General features: G+C 36.3%; 1 protein-coding gene across 3 annotated transcripts in view; it reads left to right on the top strand.

Annotated features, from left to right (window-relative positions):
• Positions 1-24918, top strand: part of Pclo (piccolo presynaptic cytomatrix protein) — a 335738-nt gene that overhangs the window by 212789 nt on the left and 98031 nt on the right. For all 3 annotated transcript variants that reach the window (XM_055612550.1, XM_055612549.1, XM_055612551.1), the window contains exon 10: positions 9370-9495. In XM_055612550.1, coding sequence (XP_055468525.1) covers positions 9370-9495 — 126 coding nt within the window. The remainder of the gene's footprint in view (positions 1-9369; positions 9496-24918) is intronic.

Here is a 24918-nt window from a genome sequence, read left to right as displayed (position 1 = left end):
TGTTTGCTCTGCCTTGAATTTTAGGATTCCTTCACAACTACACTGTTATGAAAAGGATTCTAGAAGCAATAGGACTGTAGAAGAAAAACCTTCTAATTCCAGCTTGGAATGTTTTTGTTTGTTTGCTTTTGTCTTATGTTGCTCCTAAGAGTGTCTCATGTAGTCAGTGCTTCCTTCAAGCTCACTAGGTAAATGCAGAATGGCCGGTCGCCTGCCTCTAATGAGCTGTAATTATAGGAATATACTATAACTATAAGGATCATCCTGACCCTTTATTTTTAGTTTATCTTAGGGGATTTTAATATGACTGTATTCAGGATTTTGCCAACAGGTAAACTAGGTATAGTGAGGTGATCATGTGTTCTTTGTTGTCAATAAGATATATTTAATTTATTTCTAAATTATAAGCTACATGGCATTCATATGATTTCTATTTGTTATAATGTGTGGTTATTCTATGTTTCATGATTTAGCTTGTTTATCACGTATTTGTATATCATTTTCCAAGATTATTCATGCATGTATTTTCATGTGATGTCTTTGAATAGCCTTGTATTGTAGTTTTCTAAAGATCTATCAAAATATCCAATGATGAATCACAAGTTCACCTTGAGTGACTTTCATTTACCTCTAAGGTAGTAAAGTCTCATTGCTAGATTTGTATATAAATTGGGAATAAATGTTAAAGCTCAAGTAAGCTTTAAATTTTCTAGATTCTTACCCATGTTATATATGTGTGTTATCTTCTTTAGACTAGATATTCAAAATGGATTAGGCACTGCCTGATATATGCTGTCCATATAACCAGATTCTACTTACCAAAAAATATGGAGAGAGTTTATTAATTATCACTCACCTAGTTATCAGTGGCCCAACTTAATGCTAGAGAATCTTCAGGTCTCCTGCTTGCTCCATTAAATAGCAACAAAGCCCCTCTCTGATCTTGATAGCTCATTTTTCCAGGTAGTCACATGGTAGATGATCTGGATATAGGAATAGTCCAGAAAGACACAGTGGACTTTCACTGTTTTTACTTTTAAACCAGTAGTTTCTCTACAATGTATGCTACTCACTTTTTTGTAGGATTTACTCAACTTGTAGATGCTTAAGTGGATAATAATTTATTAAATCTTGTTCAATTATATTGTTTACTTACTAAAAGAGGAGTTCATTGTATGAGCTGCTATGAAAATTTTCAGCATTTGAAAAGTTTTTTTTTATGGTTTGTAGTTTCATTTTTTTTCTTTTTATTGGATATAGAAGAAATGCATAAAACTGATAAAAGTTTGTGTCATTGGGCACAAAATGGATACAGGTATACAGATATCATTTGTGATATTAAATTATAACACAGAAGTTTATTGGAATAGAGTTTTCACATGAAATTGAAGACAAGTTGGCATCACTAGATATTTCACATTGTTGTTATTGTTTGTTTTTAAGTTTTTTTGAGACAGGATTTCTCTGTGTTGCCTTGGCTGTCCTGGACTCACTTTGTAGACTAGGTTGGCATCGAACTCACAGAGATCTGTCTGCTTCTGCCTCCTCAAGTGCTGGGATTACAGGCATGTGCCACCACGCCCAGTTTTTTTTTCCTTTTCTTTTTATTTATTTATTACAATTTATTCACTTTGTGTCCCAGCTGTAGTCCCCTCCCTCATATCCTCCCATTCCTACACTCCCTCCCTCTTTCCTCCTATGCCCCTTCCCTAGTCTGCTGATATTTCACAGTTTCAACACAAGAAGAATCAGATATAAAACTCTCATGGTAACCTCAAAGAAAATATTAATAGAATATAGAAAAACATCAAATTATATCACTTCACAAAATAAAACAAAGATGAAATAAAGTAAAAAACACAGGAAGTAATGGTCAAAATCTGTAAAGCATGAAAAAACAAACAACAAAGCAAATACAAGTTCTTTAACAGATAGTTGCTTGACTGTAAATGGACTAAACTTACCAATCAAAAAACCTACATTATCAAAAACTATTTGTAAAATAGAACATCCAACAATGTGCTATCTACACAGTATTTAGTTTATATCCTAAGGCCCAAATAAGTTGAAAATAAAATGACTGAAAATGGTATTTCATTCATAGTCACCAAAAGTGACAGAAGTAATTAATGATGGATAGCACAGGCAAAAGCAAAAGTCCTTATGAAAAAAAAGTATAAATTGAAAAAGTGAGAGAATTCACCAAATGTATGTGATTACAAACATGTTTGTACTAAACACCAAAGCCTTTAAATATATGACATAATCATTGTTCAAATTAATATAGAATTTGAAGATTTAAATGTAAACATTTCAATGACAGAATAACTAGAGAAATAACTACCAAGGCAGTAGAGGACATGAGCAGCAATTCGACATGACAGAACTCCAAGCTCTTTCAAACAAAAAGCAGAGTATGCTCTTTTCCCTCATGCATATGAAGTATTCTCCAGGATGAAACAGAAGGTAGGCCACCAAACAAGCCTTCAATTATGATAAAAGTCTTGACACACTAGGAAAAATAATGTATGTTAAGTTTTTAAGTCATCTACAGAATTGCTTTTGACTGTACAGTGTTATGACACTTAAATTATTATATTTAAATAAACACAGAAGATTAATCTATTGAAGTTTGTTCTAATGTAATATGCCCATGGGCAGTAATATCTAAGCGCTCTGTTGAAATACGTGTTTTGTATGCCTAAAAAGAAAGTTGTAGACCAGTTGTACTCCAGAAGAATGAGTCATCTGGCAACAGAATAGTAGTTCTAGGTATCTGGATTGAACTCATTCACAGACAAAAGAGAATTCTGAGAAATCTCAGAAATCTGGAGACAAGAGTCACCGTCACAGTACTCTGCTGTTTCAAGAAGTGCAGTAGGTTCCCGGGGAGAAGGACATTCTTAGAATCTTAAGAAAAGTTAAGATCTGCTTTGTCAGAACAGAACAAGGAGTCTAAGCCCATCCGGCTGCAGAATGCCTTCTTTCCTCACTTTCTTTCTTTTCGGCTGTTATAAAATATTTAATGATTCCTCTAATAATAAAAAAAAGTGTATAAAGTTAATATAGCACAGAGCACCAAACAGCATGTAGTCTTTGACAAATTAGAGTTGTCAATATTAACCCTGGATTAGCTCATTCTCATGTTTACTAATTCTACGTGCGTGGACTGAATTTTGAAAATATCCTAAATTTGAGGTATAAATAAGAATTATAAGAGTGAAAATGTTATTTATTCCATGTTTTGAAATTTGACTTAATGTTGCATTACAGTAATTTTTTTCATTATTTAGGATATTGGAAAGCCCCTTCTTAGTTCTCCGCATTCTGTGGCTTAGATCACCGAGAAACAAAGTTGGTGGATGATATTTACTAAATGCCAAAGCATCTGTAAAACTCATAGCTTCATTCTGCCTTCTAGAATAATAGTATGGTCTGACAGTTCTAATATGACTGTAAACCTGACAAACATAAGCTTTAATAGATATTTAAATACATTAAAACAAAAATTTTAACATATAATCACTATAATTAAAATAATTTTCAGACTTTTAAAAATGTTTAAATTGACACCAAGAAATCATAGATACAGATAAGGAGAAGTAACCAAAATGTCTGTCCATGCATGAATGAATACATAAGTAGGTAGTTTTGTCATGCACTGTACGAGATGCTGCAGTAGATGGCAAGCCACATTCCCTGGTGGGAGTCCAAGAAAAGATATCACCCCATATAACAGCCATCTTTACTTAACTGTACACTATGAAGGGTCGAGAAAAATGCCTGACAACATACTTCTCAGAAATTTCTACCTTTTGTTGTGAGGCAGGGCTGTACATCCATTGGATGGATATTACTCACCAAACACAAAGAGTTAAAGGACTAATTCACATTGCAATTCGAAAGGCTTTTGGGAACATCCTAAATGGAAGAAACCAGGGCCCGGAGTCCATATGTAATCTGATTCTTTGCATAGGAAAGCATAAAATGGAGCAGCTAAAGGACAAAAAATAAATGCTTAGGGCAAAGGTGGAGGACTGTGGAGTGGGTAAGTGATAGCTAGCAGGAATGTCGTTTATTTTGGTAAAGATCAAAAACTTGTTTTTGAATTGACTATGGCTATGGCTATACATAGATTATGTAAAACAGCATTGATTTATAAACACCAAACACAATTATCTGTAAACTTTAAAACAATAAGGTCTGCAATGTCTGAGCTCTATCTCAATAAAGCTGCTAGAAACAAAATTGCTTCAATTCTCTTTCTCAAGTTGAAACGTTTCCATTCCTATGTTTGCTCTTGACAACAGAGCGTATTAATCCCAAATAGGTGTTTCTTACCATCCCTCTTACTTCTTATCACTCCTACTCTCTGGTCACTGATAGGGGACATCTGTAAAGAAATTTGAAGAAGGTGAATATCGCCTGCCTGATGCTGTATGCTACCTTCTCATGCATTTTAAATGGATGTGTAGTGAAACTGGCACTTCATTGTAGAAGCTACAGAATGTGTATCTTTTCTATTTTCTTTTATTGATAAAAGATGCTTTTCCATACAATATTATTGCCATTTATCCTCCCTAAACTTTTCCCAGATCCTTCCCTCCCATCTGAATCCCCAGCTTTTCTCTCTCCTTTGAAAATCAACAGGAATCTAAAGAATAACAAAATAAAATAAAAACAAACCAGAGTAGGACAAAACAAACAGCAAAAGGAGTCAAAGAGAAAGCACAAGAACACATATACATGCATACTCAAATACACAGAAATCTCAGAATAACCCAAAAGTGGAAAACATGATGTGTATTCAGAGGACCTGATAAGACTTCATTAGCAAAGCACTATGAGAAAGAGGGCCTCCCAAAATGTCACTGAGTTCATTTTATGTTAACCATCTAATGCTGGACATGGGGCCTGGCTTTAAGAGTCATTTGTACATGCAGTGTTTCAACAGAATAGTGGAAGTTGATTTTCTGCTAGGTCTCCGTCCTACTTAATCTCAGGTTCTTGGCTACCAGAGCAGTCCTGTGGATGGGTCTCATCTCATAGAGTGGGCCTTACATCCAGTCAGATATTGGTTGGTTTTTCCCACTATTACATTGTGCCAGTAATGTACTAACGCATCTTGCAGAGAGGTCATTAATGAAGATGAGAGGTGCCAGAGCCTGCTGGCAGAGTCAAACAGTTCCTGAGTGGGGAGTGAGGGCTAAAAGAAAATAACACAAGACACACAAGAGATCCACTTGAAAGGGTTGTCAGCAAAAACTATAGAACCTGACTTATTTCACAGTTCTTTTTCTTTAGTCAGAGCAAAGCACCTCAATACAATGAAAGAGTTCATCCAGAAGTCAAACTTGGTTACCTAGACCACCTCTCTGTGTGCTCCTCAGACAAACATATGCTATGAACTAGTGACAAGATTCACATGTTGTTTTCAAAATTATTAACATTGTTGCATTAGTTTCATTTGGGGAGACATAAGCTGACCCATACACGTGTTCATTATTCAGTGCCATTGTGTAAATGGTGAGTGTTCACAACTCCTGTTGTTCCAGAACCCCATCACTGTAGAAACCAGATATTTTCCTTTTCATTCCTATGCTCTAACACTGATTGCTCATTGCCTTCTCAGTATTATAAAAATTAATATTTTCAAGTTTTGGTATCAAGGTAATATTAGCATATATTCATGTACAGAAGGCTAAATGTACAACTTTTATTCTCATATTAGTTTCTAATTACTGCATAACAAATTGAGTAATATTTGAAACAATACACGTTGACTGGGCCGACATTTTCATAACTTAAATGGTCAGCCTAAACTCGTGACCTTGCAAATCTACAATCTGTACTAATCAAGCTTTCTTTCTCTCTAAATATGGGATGCCTCTTCCAACCACAGGCAGAGAATTGTAAATGTTAGTTCCTTGAGGTCATGGGTCTGAATTCTGGTTCATCCTGATGGCTCTCTGGAGGGACCACTCTCACCATGTAGAAATTGACCTAGGCCCAGGAGGGCTCCCTCTCACGTGATGGGTCTCAAGCTTGGCCAGTCTTTGGTTAGCCCTTTCCACACATTCTGCTCCATCTTTTACCTATGCATATCTTGTAAGCGGGAAAAATTGTAGATTGAGGTTTTCTGGCTGGGCTGGAGTCCCAATATCACCATTGGAAATTACAGGAGATAGCTAGTTCAGGCTCCATCTCCCCCACTGCTAGGTGTCTTAGCTCGGGTCACCCTCACAGATTCCTAGAAATTTCCATTGTCCTAGGTTTCTGGCTCACCCTAGAGATGCACCCCTCAATCCAACTCTCTGTCTGAATACTCTCATCCTTTGTCCTCCCCTCACTACATGCTTCTTGTTTCCATTCCCACCACCTCCTTGGTATTCTTGTGGGACTCTTAAAAGGGGGAGGTGGTAGGACGTCTCTCTCCAACTCTTTTGCCTGCTTTTGGGACCCTTTTCCTCTTTCTGGGTCTCCTTGTCCAAACTGAATGTGAGGGGAGGAGCCTGATCTTATTGCATCTTGATATGTTATGCATGGTTGCTATCACTGGGAAGCCTGCCCTTTTCTGAAGTCAAATGGAGGAGGAGTGGATGTGGAGAGGGAGGTATGGGGAGACTAGGAAGTGAGGAAAGAGAAAAAATTGCAGTTGGGGTATAATATATGAGAGAATAAATTTTAAAAAGTTTCAAGAAACTACTTTCTGTACTTAAAATTCTTTTTCTTTTTTCATTAGAGCTATTGTATTCTTAATATTAATTGTTTCTTCAAATTTCTATTTATCTTGTCATACTGTAAAATCAAAACCTGTGTATTTCATGACCTTTTATTAAGGAAGTGTTAGTCAACGGGTCTACATAACTACATAGAAAATAAATAGAAAGGCAAAGAAGATTGATTTTTTTAAATATTTTTTAAGGTCAAATGTTATATAAACAAGGAGTCAGAATGATGGCTCAGATGGTAAAGTTCTTGGTACCAAGACTGCTGACATGATTTCAGTCACTAGAACCCCTGGTAGAAGGAGAGAACCAGCTCCCACAAGCTGTCACCTTTACATGATTACCATGGCTTACACACACACACACACACACACACACACACACCTCAAGTGCATGTCAACACACCAAATAAAAATGCAAAATACTGGAAAATTGCTAATATACATATTATGTATCAAGGATCCTTTAGTTTCAGTAAATTTAGTTCAAAATTACTGTATTTTCAATTCAAAGTCTTACATTGACATCTTGCTTTCTATATTTGAAAAGATATATTTTAGTTCTATGGAAATGTAATGTATGATATCACAATATTTAAACATTATTTCTCAAAAAATATGTGAATTAGCTTTCATGATACATAAGTCATGCTAAAAAAAAAAAAAAACAAAACTGATTTTTGCCCAGTGTGGCGATGCACACTTGTAATCCCAGCACTCAGAGAAGCAGAGAAAGGTATAGTCCAGGATAGTCAAGGCTGCACAGAGAAACCCTGTCTCAAAAAAAAAAAAAAAAAACAAAAAGAAAAAAACATTTTTGTAAGACTTTTTACTTTTCTTCTATATGTTATTAAAAAATTTTAATGTTTTTAAAAACTTTTAGCAACTTCTAAAGCATGCATAGTATATTGGTAAACATGGACTAGATAAGTGGATTGACAACTGGTTAGTGCTATTTTCTTTATCTTCTACCTTTGATTGACAAGTATCTAAAATGTTATTGTAGATTTTATCCTGATGACTTCTTAAAGTCTAAATTCCATTGACTTGCTACTTTTACCCAGATTTCGTTGAGTTTTATTTATCAGATTAGTTCAACTAATGCAATTTTGTTAAATTTGTTGTGATACAACAATTACCTTTACAAAAAATAGTACTGAGCCATAGACCTTGGGTCATACACATTTCTAAATGTGGGACAAAAGGAACCACTATCTTGCTTCACCATGAATCATTATTGACAGGACATTTGGAAGCAGATTGCTAATTTTGTATATTTTGGCTTAAACATATTTTTAGATTTAGTACTCAGAATATACATACATACATACATACATACATACATACATACAGATATATATATATATATCTCCTTGTGAAAAGGCAGAAATATAGACAGGATAAAGAGAGGGAGGGAGGGAAGAAGGGAGGGCATGACAGAAATGGAGAAAACAAGAGGAGACGAAATAAAGGAGGAAACGACAAGAAGGGAGGGGTAAAGGAGGAAGAGTGAAGAAGAAGGAAGGGACAGATAGAAGGAGGGGTAGAGGCAGGAAGGAAATAAGGACAGAAGAGGAGGAAGAAAGGAGAGGAGTGAGGAAAGAAGTCCATCTATAATATCACAGGAACTAGAAGGGGATAACGTGACAGACAATTCTATAATTTAATATAATTAGTTGCATAACACGTGAATTGTGCAGATGCTAACCAAGGCACTATGTATGCCCAAAGAATGAAGTGAGAAAGAAGCATGATTTTGAGACCTTGAAAACATCTGGGAATAATGTTTCTGATACCATATTTAATAAAAATTCAGTTAAATTGATAGGTATGTGTTATTATTAGAGATTAAGAGTTCTGCTTTCTTGTCTAACATTTTCCTAGCACATCCTCTCCATTATCCCAAAACATACCCAGTACTTCATGCACTCACTTGTTTTTTTAGATTATTTAGAAACAGCACACCAACCGAAGTTGTGAAGGTTCATGTCTGTCAGAATTGCTTGCCATAATTATTCTCTATTTTCTTTTGAAGTGGATAATTATAGACCAACCTGTTTATGGGGTAAAGAACTAGGACTAAGTTATTCATAATCTGGAACAATGTTCTCATGCCACAAGCAGAGCACAGTGAGGAGTAAAGGTCAGGAAGTGAAGAGTAATCATACTCTATGATCATACTATCGCTTGGAGTCATATCTATGTTGTAACTATATTTGTCCATCTAAAATATCCTTTCTGATATTAATTAAAATGACTACCTTTCTGAGATTACTTGTTTTTAGTTTCAAAGTTGATTATTTTTACCTCGGAGTTTTGCTGAGCATATGTTTTATAACTTTGGAAAATGTATTTGGTTAAATTCGAGGGCATTTGGTATTTTAATAAGTATGAATAATTTTGAGAGAGCATTTAATAACAATCTAATCACTGTAGATTATACTTAAATACTTATACACCCCAATAACTTTATTTTCCATATACTTATGGAATCAGAATAATGTAATTTCATGATTGATGTCGTTTCTGCTCTCAGAGTTTTTTTTCACTTCTGTGTATCTAATCTACTTTTTGTGTAGCCTACTGTGGTAAGGGTTTCCTTCTTCAGTGATTACTAACAGTTTGCTAAATTTTCAAAACAGGCAATGGCCTAGGAATTAGAATTGTTGGCGGTAAAGAAATCCCTGGACATAGTGGAGAAATTGGAGCCTATATTGCTAAGATTCTTCCCGGTGGAAGTGCAGAACACACAGGGAAACTTGTAGAAGGTAAAAATTATAAATTTCATAGTAAAATAAAATGAATGTACTCATTTTAAATATGTTTTCATTTGTACGTAAATTAATATGCAAACTTGCTTTAATTTTTATCAGAAACTTTTGTAACTAATGTGGTAAAATTATGGCATAACAATGTTATATTATGCTATAATAGAAAATGTATCTAAAAATAAGATAAATTTACTTTCATTTGCACTGTTATTTTGGCAGGTGGTTAGTTACTGAGATACTTCAAAAACACAATTAGCTAAGGTTTTTACTGAAGGGTAACTAAAAAGCAACTTCAATGATCTAGTTTAATATTTTATTTTTTAGAAAAAGGAAGTATACTGAAAGCAGCTATGAAAATTTAAAACAACACTGTAGAAGCTAAGGTCAGGTAACTAGGTACAGATGGCTCACAAGCAGTTCCATCTGCCTCCGGCTGTGGTCAACAATGCGTGCTGGAACACAGCCAGGATTGCTTAGACCGGAGCACACACACCTTGCCGCTGCAGTAGCAGGGGCATAGATCACAGGGTCAGAGACATTCAAGTATTCACGTCACATCTGAAGTTTGCCAATATCTGTATCCGGTTCTGCTTACTTTTAGACACCATTCACCTCACAAAGGACACTTTAAAATAATGACCCTTACAGATCTTGCAGTCAAGCAAACATGTATTTCATCATCTTTACACAATAAATTCATGGATGGATTCTCAAAATACATTATGATAATTTTCATTTTTTTTCTATGAGCTAATGTGACCATTCTGCTTACAAATTCTATAACATGTAAATGCAATACATATGAGCTATGTGTATACATAACTCTTGAGCTTCAGGTGAAATTGTAGTGTGAATTTGTTTATCACAAAATATTTACAACCTTTCTATTTTATTCTAAATAAAGTATTTGGAAAAGTATTCTGTTTTACTTTTTGGTTTAAATTTTGCATATGGTGGTTTGCAATCTTTAAAAGTGATTCGCTGCCATTGTAATTGAAATGTATTGGAACCTACATACAAAGGTATTTTGATAAATTATCATTATATGATATACACAAACTATATTCAATATTTATTTATCAAAGTGTATTTGATGAGATACATGTGTATTAATGTGCCTAGGCCATTAGTCCAGCTTCATGAAGCAGCCTGTGTACATCCCTTCCCAACTTCAAATTCAGACACTTGACAACATGTCTTTCTTTTGGTCATGGTAGGATTATTTAAAGTGGAAAGAGGCAAATGCCATAAATTCAGTCCCTTTTTTTTTTGGTGGCTTATTTACTTCTAGAATTCCACTTGTTTTTTACTTATTTGTTTTGGTGTGTGTGTGTTTGGCTTGACTAATGTCATATGCCTAAATGGTATATTCTAATTCATATACAGTTTCTTGTTCTTAAGCATAAACTTCAGAGATTATACCAGGTCTTAAAAATTGTAGAGTGGTTGTGGTACAGTTTTGGTTTTTATTCTTTGTGTAAAGTGTTACCCTAATAATGCAACATATAGTACTAAATGTTTTGTTCTAATATATTGTTAAATATATATTATTTATTATAATTTATTCACTTTGTATCCTTGCTGTAGTCCTCTCCTTCATCTCCTCCAGTCCCACCCTCCTTTTCTCTTTGCCCCCTATACTCCTTCCTTAGTCCACTGACAGAGAAGGTCCTCCTCCCCTACTATCTGACCCAAGCCTATCAGAGTCTCATCAGGACTGGCTCTATCACCTTCCTCTGTGGTCTGTCAAGGCTGTACCCCCACAGGGAGTGGGGATCAAAGAGCTGTTTTCTGAGTTCATGCCAGACACAGCCCCTGCTCTAGGGAACCCACTTGGAGACTGAGCTGCCTATGGGATACATCTAAGCAGGGGTCTAGATCCTCTCCATGCATGGTCCTTGGTCACAGTATTGGTCTCTGTAGGCCCCATTGGGCCCAGGATTTTTGGCTCTGTAGGTCTCCTTGTGGAGCTCCTGTCCCCTCCAGGTCTTTCTATTTCCCCATAAAGTTCTTTGCACTATGCCTAAAGTTTGGTATCTGTCTCAGCATCTCCTTTGATGGGTAGAATCTTTCAAGGCCCCGTGGAAGGTTCTTATCCTGTTGCCTATCTTCTCCTACTTCCAATGTCTATCCTGTTTGTCCTTCTGAATGAGATTTCAGACCATCCACTAGGGTCATCCTTGATTTTTAGCTTCTTTAGGACTACAGATTTTAGTAATAATACAGTTTATCCTGTATTATTTGTCTAATATCCACTTATAAGTGAGTATATACCATGTGTGTCTTTCTGCTTCTGGGTTACCTCACTCAGGATGATCTTTTCTAGATCCCACCATTTGCCTGAAAATTTCATGATTTCCTTGTTTTTAATTGCTGAGTAGTATTCCATTATGTAAATGTTCCACAATTTCTGCATCCATTCCTCAGTTAAGGGACATCTAGGTTGTTTCCAGATTCTGGCTATTATGAATAAAGCTGCTATGAACATGGTTGAGCAAATGTCTTTGTGTACTTGAGCATCTTTTGGATATATGCCTAGGAGTGGTATAGCCGGATCTTGAGGAAGCACTATTCCTAATTATCTGAGAAAACAGTAGATAGATTTCCAAATTGGTTCTATAAGTTTATATTCCCATCAACAATGGAGGAGGGTTCCTCTTTCTCCACATCCTTTCCAGCATGTGTTTATTCAAGAAGTGAAGGTAATTTTTCACAATTTTTTAAAATGCTTTTCCTTTTCTTTTTTTTCTCTTCTTTTCTTTCCTTTTTGATTTTTCCAGCTAGGGTTTCTCTGTGTAGTCTTGGCTGTCCTATACTTTGTAGACCAGGCTAGTCTCAAACTCCCAGAAATCCATCTGCTTCTGCCTCCCAGAGAACTGGGATCACAGGCGTGTGCCACCATGCCTGGCTTGATTTAATTCTTTTCTAAGGCAACAATTTATGTATAAGTAGTTGAGTCAGTGGGTAGTAGAGGACTTATTTTGATTATGTACATACATACATGTTTATATGATTGAATATCTCTGGTTAATGTATTCAAGGTAAACTAAAAAGCTGTTCACCTCTTTTAGATTTCAGCTCTCTGTATTTCTGAATATCAACCTATATACTGTTAGCCTTTGTAGAATTGATATTAACAGTCAGATGTGATGGGAGTGGCAATTTGTTCACAATATAGATTTTAAATTGATTTTCTTCACAATCAGCTGCAAAATCCTTATTCAGAAAGCTTTGACCAGGTCTAATGCTCTCATGAGATTGTCCATCTCTCCTGCTACATTCCAGGAACATCAGGGCACGATGTTTGATGGCTATTTATACCACTCAATGATAACGGCTCTGTTTATGGTGACTGTTAAGAGGCCAAAATTATGTGCAGGTTTCTTCTAGTAGTTTCTGATAGTTGTACATTCACAAAATACTAGAAATCAAGTAGATTCTTCTCTAGTTCTGATAAATTAATCTCAATTTGCAGGACTTGTTGGTTTTGGAATAGCAAACAAAGTGCTGGTGTTTTATTTAGTGTTGTAGCCATTTGTTTAAAACCACTCATTCAGTCTTCTCTTGAAGTCCCTTTTTTAATTTTTTTAACATTGGTTACTGTTTATTAACTTTGTATCCCCTCCTTCATTCCCTTCCAATCCCACCCTCCCTCCCTCTTCTCCTCCTTGCTCCTTTCCAAGTCCACTGATGAGGAGCACCTTCTCCCCTTTCATCTGACCTTGATTTATCAGGTATCTTCAGGACTGGCTGCAAAGTCCTCCTGTGTGGCCTAGCAGGGCTGCTCCTCCCTCGGGGGTGGGGGTGGAGATCAAAGAGCCTGCCATTGAGTTCATGTCAGAAATAGTCCCTGTTACCCTTACTAGGGTACCCTCTTGGATACTGAGCTACCATGGGCTACATCCGAGCAGGGGTTCTAGGTTACATTCATACATGGTCCAACCAAATCCAAGAACACATAAAAGATACCATGTACCATGACCAAGTAGGCTTCATCCCAGGCATGCAAGGGTGGTTCAATATACATAAATCCATCAATGTAATCCACCATATAAACAAAATGAAGGAGAAAAACCACACGATCATCTCCTTAGATGCCAAAAAAGCATTTGACAAAGTCTAACACCCATTCATATTTAAAGTCTTGGAGAGATCAGGGATATAAGGCACATACCTAAACATAGTAAAGGCAATAAACAGCAAGCCTATAGCCAACATTAAACTCAATGGAGAGAAACTCAAATCAATCCGACTGAAATCAGGGACAAAGGCAAGGCTGCCCACTCTCTTCATAACTCTTCAAAATAGTACTTGAAGTCCTAGCTAAAGCAATAAGACAACTAAAGGAGATCAAGGGGATATAAATCGGAAAGGAAGAGGTCAAAGTTTCACTGTTCGCAGATGCTATGATAGTATACATAAGCAACACTAAAAATTCAACCGGGAACTCCTTGAAGTCGCTTTCAAAGTAAAGTATTCGGTTTTATTTAATAACAGGAGAACGTTATGTTTCAGAACATAACGTAATGTTGAGACTGGCAGAAATTGTTACTGTAAGATTATTAGGTTATTCTCAAACTAAAATTTAAATATTCACAATATTAGCTTCTGTATAGTTTTGCGTTTAGCAGAATTTTCTAAGCTCAACTACTAGTTTATGATTAGTTGACAATGATCTTTAAACACTTAGCAAATTAGATAGTAAAGAGACCAGAAATTCCTTTAAAATATATCTCTCAGTAGCATTTAGAAAATACTCTTCAACAAATACTGAGCAAAGAATAGTCTGACATTTATTATTCTTTCTTTTAATCCCTGAAGATTGTGCTTTGCTGTGGATTTAATTACAAATCATATAATTTTAAGCATTGCTATTCCTTCTGTTTGTGTTAGAATTAATGGTCTGTATTTTTATTTTTTCTTTTTTTTATTAATTACACTTTATTCATTTTGTATCCCCCCATAAGCTCCTCCCTCCTCCCCTCTCGACCCCACCCTCCCTCCCCTTTCTGCATGCATGCCCCTCCCCAAGTCCACTGATAGGGGAGGTTCTCTTCTCCTTTCTAATTTTAGTCTATCAGTTCTCGTCAATAGTCTGTATTTTTAGCACATCAACATTGAGGTTTGAGATGGTCACTGAGGTTGGAGTATTAACTATTGTATAATTTTCTCTAATTTAATTTGTATTATTTCTTTGAATAATGTGTTGCTACAGAGGTACATTAGCATGTGTTGATGGTTTATTTAGAATGTGCCACTATCACTTTATATCAAGATCGATGATCATAAGTCTTTTCCTGTTTCAATATCAATTCCAATTTTAAAAGGTTCTTTTCTCATATATATTTCTCCCAACTGCAGTTTCCCTTCCCTCCATTCCTCCCAGTTCCTACACACCCACTTCTCCTCTCCCCTTGATCCTATTTCTCTTCTTTTCAGAAAAAAAGCAAGCTTCCAATGATGTCAACCAAATTTGACATAAAAAGATGCAATGGGACTAGGCACAAACCCTCCTATCTAAGATAGATGAGGCAACTCAGTTGGAGAAAAAGGGTCCCAAAAGCAGGCAAAAGAGTAAGAGACAATCCCTACTCCTACTGTTAGGAAAAACCAAGGTACATAACAATAGCATGTAGGCAAAGACCCTAGTTCTAATGGACACAGGCTCCCTGATTGTCTCTTCGGTATCTGAGTGCCCTATGAGCACTGGTTAGTTGATTCTGTGGACTGTGTTCTGTGGTGTTCTTGACCCCTCTGATTCCTACAACCCTTCCTCCCCTTATTCTATGGAATTCCCTGAGTTTTGTCTAATGTTTGGCTGTGGGTCTCTTCACATGCTCCAATCAATCAGCTGCTGCTGGATAAGGCCTCTCTAATGACAATTATGCTAGGCTCCAGTCTCTGAGTACTAGGTTTTCACCTCAACCCGTAGGTAGCCCCCAAATTCCAATCTCTCTCTTCTTGCATTCTCTTCCCCCATCCCATCTCTTCCCCTACCCAAAGTGATCCTGCCTGCTTCCATTTCCACCTGCCCCAGTCCATCCTTAATCTCCATTCTGTTTCCAGCTCCCAGGGAGATACACCTGCCCCGCCTCCCCAAGACCTCTGTGCTTTAGCTAACCTCTCTGTGTCTATGGAGTGTATCTTGGTTATAATTTACTCTCAGGCTACTATCCGCTTATAAGTGCATATAAACCATGAACAACATATGCTTTTCTGGGTCTCGATTACCTCATTTAAGATGAGTTGTTTATTTTTGTTTGTTTTGTTTTGTTTTCCTAACAATTCATTTGCCTGCAGAATTTCACGATGCCTTCTAACAGCTGAGTAATGCTCATTGTGTATATTACCACACTTTCTTTATCCATTCTTCAGTTAAGAGACATCTGGGTCGTTTCCAGTTTTTAATTTGTATGAATAAAGCCACAACAGACATGACTGAGCAAGTGTGCCCGTAGTAGAATGAGAGTCCTTTGGGTATATACCCAAGAGTGGTTAACTGGGTCTTTTCGTTGTTGTTGCTTTGTTTTGTTTGTTTGTTGAGACAGGGTTTTTCTGTGTAGCCTTAGATGTCCTGGACTTGCTTTGTAGAGCAGGCTGGTGTCAAACTCCTGCTTCTGCCTCCCCGAGTTCTGGGATTACAAGTATCCGCCTCTGTACTCTCCTGGTTAACTGGGTCTTAAGGTAGACCGTTTCCCAATTTTCTGAGGAACCATTGCCATATTGACTTCCAAAGTGGGTGCACAAGTGTGCACTGCCACCAGAAGTGTGTATGTGGCGGGGGTGTTCTATGTCCTGCATGAGCTGTCGCGTATGTTAAGATGTGACAGGTGTAAGATGAAACCTCAAGTAGTTTGATTTGCATTTCCGGGATGGCTGAGGATGATGAACATTTCTTAAGTGTTTCTTGGGCAACTGAGAGTCCTCTTTTGAGAATTCTGTTAAGATCTGTACCTCATTGCTTAAATAGATTAGTTTGGTTTTCTTATATCTACATTTATGCATTCTATATATTCTTGGATACTATTCCTCTATTGGATATAGAGTTGGTAAGAATATTTTACCATTCTGTATGCTGTCATTTTGTCCTACTGATGGTATTCTTTGCTCGGCTCAAACTTTTCAGTTTCATGAGGTGCCATTTATTAATTGTTGGTCTTAGGGCCTGAACTATCAGTGTTCTGTTCAGGAAGTTGTCTCCTGTGCCACTGCACTCAAGGTTATTCCCCACTTTCTCTTCTATCGGGTTTAGTGTATCTGGTTTTATACTGAGATCTCTGATCCACTTGGATTTTAGTTATGTGCATATTGATAAATATGTATCTATTTGCAGTCTTCTACATGCAGACATCTGTATAGAGCAGCACTATTTGTTGAAGATGTTTTCTTTTTTACATTGTGTATTTCTGGCTTCTTAACCAAAATCAAATGTTCATCAGTGTCTGGGTTTTGATTCAATTTCATCAACCAACATGTCTGTTTTAAGCCAACATTATCTGGTTTTTATTACCATAGCTCTGTGGTACAATTTGAAATCAGAGACAGTGATACCTCCAGCAGTTCTTTTATTGTTCAGGGAGTTTCAGCTATCCTAGGCCTTTGTTTTTCAATACAAAGTTAAGAATTTTCCTTTGAAGGTATGTCAACAATTGTATTTGAATATTGATGAGGATTGCATTGAATCTATAGGTTGCTTTTGGTAAATTGGCCATTTTTACTTTGTTAATGTACTGATTCATGAATATCAGAGACCTTTCCATGTTCTGGTATCTTATCAATTTCTTTCTTCAAATGCTTGAAGTTTTTATTATACAAGTCTTTTACTTGGCTAATTACCATAAGATATTTTATATTATTTGCCGTATTGTGAAATGTGTTATTTCCCTGACTTCCTTCCTATATTTATATATAGAAAGACTACTGATTTTTGTGAGTTAATTTTATATCCAGCTATTTTGATGAAAATGTTTATCAGATGTAGGGCATAGAATTTCCCCAGTGGAATTTTCAGCACAACTGAATACTATCATATCATCTGCAAGTAGCAATACTTTGACTTCTTCCTTTTAAATTTGTGTCCTCTTGATCTCCCTTAGTTGAATTACTGTGCTAGCAAAAAAAAAATATCATGTGCTATATTGAATAAATACAAAAAGTGGACAGCCTTGTCTTGTTCCTGATTTTAGTTGGGTTTCTTTGAGCTTCTCTCCATTTAATTTGATGTTGTCAATAGGCTTGCTGTAAGTTGTCTTTATTATTGTTGTTACTTATTTACTTATTTATTTTTGGTTTTTTAAGACAGGGTGTCTCTGTGTAGCCTTCGCTGTTCTGGACTCACTTTTTAGAGCAGGCTGACCTCGAGCTCACAGACATCTGCCTGCCTCTGCCTCTCTTGGTGATAGTAATAAAGATGTGAGCCACTACTCCCAGCTATAAATTTTTCTTGTTATGTTTAGTTATGTTCCCTGTATCACTAATTTCTCCAGGATTCTTATCATGAAATGGTGTTGGAGTTTGTCAAAGGCTTTTTCAGCATCTAATGAGATGACCGAGTGCTTTTGTCCTTCAGTTGGTTTATGTAGTGAACTACATCTTCTCATTTTTATGTAGTGAACCATCTTTCCATCTGTAAGATGACACTGACTTGATCAGTAATGATCAGTAAATGATCTTCGAGATGTGTTCTTGGATTCACTTTTCAAGTATTTCATTGAGTACTTTTGCATCTATGTTCATAAATGAAATTGGTCTGTAATACTCATTTTTTGTTGATTATTTATGTTGTTTGGTTATATGCTTAACTGTACCTCAGAAAATGAATTGGGCAATGTTCTTTCTGTTTCCATTTTGTGGAATAATTAGTGAAGTATTGGTTATAACTCTTCTTTGAAGGTGTGATAAAGTTCTGAGGTAAAGCCATGTGCCCTCCCCCCACCTGTTTTTCTTTTTTGTTTGATTGGGAGACTTTTAGTAACTACTATTTCACTACTAGTTATAATTCTGTTTAAATTCCTTATCTGGATTTATTTAACTTTGTTATATTGTATATGTTAAGAATATAATCCATTTGTTTTATATTTTCCAATTTAGTGGACTACAAGTTTTTTAAATATGTTCTTATGATTCTATGGAGTTCCTTGGTATCTTTTCTTGTGTCCCCTCTTCATTTCTAATTTTGTTAATTTGTATATTTTCTCTCTGCTTTTCAGTTACTTTGGCTAAGGGTTTCTCTCTTTTTTTAACTTTTATTAATTTCACTTTATTCACTTTGTATCCCCCCATAAGCCCCTCCCTCCTCCCCTCCCGAACCCACCCTCCCTCCCCATTCTTCACACATGCCCCTCCTCAAGTCCACTGATAGGGGAGGTCCTCCTCTCCTTCCTTCTGATCTTAGTCTATCAGATCTCATCAGAGTAGCTGCATTGTCATCTTCTGTGGCCTGGTAAGGCTGTTTCCCCCTTAGGGGGAGGTGATCAAAGAGCAGGCCAATCAGATTGTGTCAGAGGCAGTCCCTCTTCCCTTTACTATGGAACCCACTTGGACACTAAACTGCCACGGGCTACATCTGTGCAGGGGTTCTAGGTTATCTCCATGCATGGTACTTGTTTGGAGTATGAGTCTCTGGAAAGACCCCTGTGTTCAAATTTTTTGTTTTTGTTGCTCTCCTTGTGGAGCTCCTCTTCCCTCCAGATCTTACTATTTCCCACTTCTTACATAAGATTCCATGCACTCTGCCCAACAGTTGGCCATAAGTCTCAACATCTGCTTTGATAGTCTGCAGGGCAGAGCCTTTCAAAGGCCTTCTGTGGCAGGTTCCTAGCTTATTCCTGTTTTCTTCTTCTGATGTCCTTCCTCTTGCCTTTCGGAATGGGGATTGAGCATTTTAGTCAGGGTCCTCTCTCTTGATTAGTTTCTTTAGATGTACAGATTTTAGTAGGTTTATCCTATATTACATGTCTATATGAGTGAGTATATACTGAATAGAGCTTCCTCAAGGCCCAGCCATACCACTCCTAGGCATATATCCAAAAGAGGCTCAAGTACACAATAAGGACATTTGGTCAACCATGTTTGTAGCAGCTTTGTTTGTAATAGCCAGAAGCTGGAAACAGCCCAGATGCCCCTCAACTGAAGAATAGATGCAGAAATTGTGGTACATCTACACAATGGAATATTACTCAGCAATGAAAAATAAGGAAATCATGAAATTTGCAGGTAAATTGTGGGACCTGGAAGGATCATCCTGAGTGAGCTGTCCCAGAAGCAGAAAGACACGTACGGGTTTCTCTCTTTTGTTGATTTTCTTTGAGAACCAACTCTTTGTTTCTTTGACTGTATTAGTCTGTTTGTTTCTATTTTATTGATTTTAGCCCTCAGGTTTTTTTTTCTTTTCTTTTCTTGTCTTGTCTTTTTTTTTTCTTTTCTTTTCTTGTCTTTTCTTGCTATCTGTTCCTCTTGGGTGTGCTTACTTTTTGTTTCAGAGTTTTTCAGGTATGCTGTTACATTGCTGGCAAGAGATCTCTCTAATTTCTTTATGAAGGCACTTAGTGCTATGAACTTTCCTCTTAGCACCACTTTCAATGTGTTCCAATAAGTTTGGATATGTTGTGTATTTTTTCATTGATTTTAGAAAATATTTAATTTCTTTCCTTATTTCTGTTTTGACCTATTTTTTTCATTCAGCGGAAAGTTTGTAAGCTTTCTGTTGTTTCTGTTATTGTTGATATGCAGCTTTAATCCATGGTGGTCTGATAGGATGCAGGGAGTTATTTCAATTTTCTTCTATTTGTTGAGACTTGCTTTGTGCCAGAGTATGTATTCAGTTTTTGAGAATGTTTCATGAGTTGCTGAGAAGGTATATTCGTCTATGTCTGGGTGAAAGGTTCTGTACATATCTATTAGATCCATTTTGTTTATAACATCAGTTAGCTCCAGTATTCCTTTCTTTAATTGTAGTCTGAGTACCAGTTCATTGGTGAGAGTGGAGCACAGAAGTCTCCAACTCAATATCACATATTAAAGAGTCAATATGTGATTTAAGCTGTAGTGGTGTTAATTTTACAAATTTGGGTGTCCTTGTGTTTCACACATAGATGTTAAGAATTGAAATGTCATCTTGGTGGATTTTTCCTTTAAAGATTATGACCTCCATCTTTTTTGATTAGTTTTTGTTTGACGTCTATTTTGTTAGATATCAAAATGGCAATTCAGCTTGCTTTTTAGGTCCATTGGTGTGATGTATCTTCTTCCATCTCTTACACTGAGGTAATGTTTATCTTTGATATTAAGGTGAGTTTCTTGGATGCAGCAGAAGGGATCCTGTTTTCACATTTATTCTGTTAGTCTGTGTCTTTTTATTGGAAAATTGATACCACTAATATTAACAGACACCAATGACCAATGATGAGATTGTTGAATATTGTTGTTGTTGTTGTTGTTGGTAGTGGTGGTGGTGGTGGTGGTGGTGGTGGTGGTGGTGTGTGTGTGTGTGTGTGTGTGTGTGTGTGTTTCTATCTAGGGTGACTGAAATTTTTTCTGGGACTCTCTCTTCCATCTCTCTATTCTGCTGGTGAAGCTTGTCTCTCTAGTTCCTATTTAAATTCCTAAATTTTTCATTTCCAGGATTCCCTCAGTTTATCTTTTCTTTTTTTCCATTTCCATTTCAGGTCTTGAACTATTTGCATTTTCTTGGCTTTCATTAAAGGATTTATTCCTTTCTTTAGATTGTTTTTGCTATCCTGGATTTTTAAATGGATTTATTTCTTTCCTGTTTAAGGCCTGTGTTATCTTTGTATAGTTGGTTTTGTGGTCTTTTTCTTGTGTGCCAGCTATGTTGGAATATTCAGTACCTACTGCAGTAGGATAGTGGGGCTCTAGTGGAGACAAATTGCCCTTACTCCTATTAATTCTCATGCTGTTGCCCATGCATCTGGATTTAGAATGAACACAGGATTAGGTGCTGATTTCTGTTTTGTTTTGTTTTCCTTGTTGTATGGATGTTTTGCTGTTTGGTTTCTGTTTTCTGTCTGGATTTTCTGAGTACATTGGCTGTGTGTTGACTGCTATACTGGTATGTTTACAGAGAATAACTGCTGGTGTGGAAGACTGTTTTTCTGGAAGGCATGGCCTGTGGTTAAGCAGGAGGTGCATGCTTGAGTTGAGGACTGGGATACAGCTATGGGTGTGTTGCTGGGGTTTGGGGAACATTAGGCTAGGAGGAGATGGTCTGTAGGATCCACAGGATATTTGGGCTAGAGGAAGGGATGCAGCTGGTAATCTGTCGATGAGACTTAGGGGATTGGGTTTGGGATAATAGTCATACTTTATTTTTTACTTATATTATAAAGTAATGCTTATATTATTTTATAAACATATACCAAGCAAAGGGTAAAAAAATAAATGACAAGTAGCAGATAGATAGAAAAATATCATAAGTTGGGCATTCAAAACATCCAGTAAAGAAAATTAATGGAGGAAAATTGAGAGATCAAAAAAAGGGGTAGCCATCAAATTAGGGTGTTTACAAACTCCTAACAGAAACATAGTGAGGAAGTCAGTAAGTTAGAGAGTCCCATGGACAGTGCCATGTGGTCCCATGGAGATTTCCCAGACAGTGCAGAGTGTTCCCTCTGCTAAAGCTTCCAAATAAAAGAACTGCAGCAGATAAAAATAAAACACCAAATGGAATGCTCTCATGCAACAGAAACCAACTGGGGAAAGCAGAGGGACTTGACTGGAGTTCTCATCTCAGAGTTCTGTCCCTGGATGAGAACCCAGAGCTGAACTTCCAGCTTCCCTTTTGGGCAGAAGGCATTTTCACATTAGAAGCTGAACAGTAGTGACATCTGTAGGAAATGCTTTATCTTCTTGCTGTTTCAAGAACACAATGTATTCACTCTCTTCTGTTTTGCACTCCCTGTCATATTTGGGAAGGGGAAGTAACCCATCCTCAGATGAAGGAGAGGACATTTCCACACAAACGTGTTTGAGGAGGAAGAAGAAGATAGGACTCAGACCAGCTTCCAAAGCCAGCTTTTCAGTGAGCTCAAACAGTACATGGCAGTTTATCAATATAATACACACTACAAACAGTAACAAACAAGCCAAATGTATTTTAAATTTTTCTCAAAAACTATTCCTACTATAATACTTTCTTAGTCTGATATCTGTGTACATGACCTTAATTAACAATCAAGATATTTAGCACATTCTTTACCTTTCATAGCATTGATTTATTGGTGATGAAATTTAGGTTTTCCTAATAGCAGATATCAAGTATACACTAATGTATTACAAACTCACCATGAATGCTGGTTTCCCAAAACCATTTATTATATAACTTAAAATTTCAACACATTCCCCATCATTTCTCATTTCATTCAGTCTCAGTCCCCAAACAGCATCCCTTCTCCTTCTGATTTTAAGAATTATATAAATGTTATAATCTTCCATCTAATGCTGAAGATTGATTGCAAGATTCCTTGGCAAAACTGCCTTTTCAATTACAGGTCTCCTTCTGCCTCATTTATGTAGGATTTAAAAATCATATCTCAGAAATGTTTGCAACATTCTGTACATTTAATCTACCAGATAATATTATGAAGTAAAATTTATATTTTCCTGTGAGTATGCTCAATGATGATATTGCCATCTGTTCAATAGCGCCTATGTTTACTAGGAAACCATATTCCTGAATTAAAGTGATCATGTTCTGTGTTAAAATCCATTTTATAGGTAATAGGTTACATTTGCATAGGAATAGCTAAGGAATAGCTATATACATTTGCAAAGGAATAGCTAAGAATATATGAATATAAAAAGGGATTAAAGACATAACTAAAGTCAGGGCCCTTATTGACTCAACTTGGACACATACAGTAGACAAGGTGATCACTGGGCATTTCATCGCTTCTTTTAACTTCCTTTGTCCATTCATCTCTGCATAATTCTCATATTTGTTTAGTCTGTTTATGTTAACTAGACATGACATTCTTCAGATGTGATAGTTTTAATATGCTAATATCATCTAATTAGAAAATCATTAGAAACATCCTTCCTAGATATATTAACAGAATCAACTGATAAGTTAAATTATGAAATGGTTCTACATTTCTGAGTTGAAATCTACTTAAAATGAGATAGTGCCATTATGAATATTGCATTATTTCCTGGGATCAATCAAATTATAAAAACATGCCCATTATCTTCTTCTGATTTATTCAGTCACCTTCTGATTTTATCTTATTCTAATCATACACAGTATTCTAAGACAATAGATTTTCATAATAAATTTGGATTGGCATGTGTATCAGTCGTTCCAGGAACTACTGAGCCATAATGGTGAATTGTTTTAGTGATCATTGGGAACTAAAAGAAAAATCCTATCATAATAATCTCAAGGTTGGGACAACAATCATAGGAAGTTTTATTTCCTTATCTTCTCTGTTTTTGAAAGTGTGAATTTTCGATGTTGGTAATAAATCACACTACTTTGTTTCTATAAATCAATTGTAATCAGTCTCAATTGTCTTTTCAACTATTGGCATGAAATTTAATTACTTACATTAATTGCTGTTTTGTATTCTAGATTTAGATAATTATATATGCTTATATATTAAATTAGGAATTACACATTCTAGTACACTGAGAATATTCCACAATGCTGAGAATGCCCTTTCAGCCAGAGCACTTTCCTCCAGGAAAGGGTTCCTTACTATGTGACTTCCTTACTATGCCCTAGTGCTTACATGAGAAGACCTGGGCACAACAGAAGCCATATAACTTAGGGACATCTTGTAGCAATTTTTCTTTGAGATAATGCCACCCCCCACCATGGCATTACCCAAAGAAATTGACAGTTCCTACTGCTTTTGAAAACCTTAACCACCATTTCTTCGCTAAAACTGAATTCATGAGTCTTTCCTATATACTTTACTTTCCATCAGATAACTGCATTGTATCCCTGCAGCACTGTGTAATGTCATCACGTTTAGATGCAGGCGATGCTGACTTCTCTAGCAGAGGGACAGAGAGGATACGCGCAACTCAACTGATCTCCTTCCTCTCATTGCTTACGCAAAATTTGTGTAGCACATGTCAGATTCCTGTTTGTTGATATCTTCAGTTTTCAAAATGCCTGCAACTTTAACTAATATTGTCATATAAATAACAGTTATCTTGCTGTGTGATAATTAAAATGGCTTTGTAAATAATTTGTATACTTTGTGCCCAGTATAAATACTTGAGTATTTGTTATATTCGGTAGTTACAATGTATTGTTAGTAAGCATAAACTGAATGGCTTTTCCTATTTATTGATACCAGCATTGACCTAGGAGACTACTGAAGATTCTATTTGTATACAGCTAATAACTGTATAATGTTAAGCAATAGTTTAATCTCTTATGTCTCTCTTTTATAC

This window comes from Psammomys obesus, unplaced genomic scaffold (assembly GCF_907164565.1).
Source record: "Psammomys obesus unplaced genomic scaffold, mPsaObe1.curated_primary_1811, whole genome shotgun sequence".
Classification (NCBI taxonomy): Eukaryota; Metazoa; Chordata; class Mammalia; order Rodentia; family Muridae; genus Psammomys; species Psammomys obesus.
The sequence above is the reverse complement of the archived record's forward strand: the minus strand, read 5'-3'. Positions and strand labels throughout refer to the sequence as shown.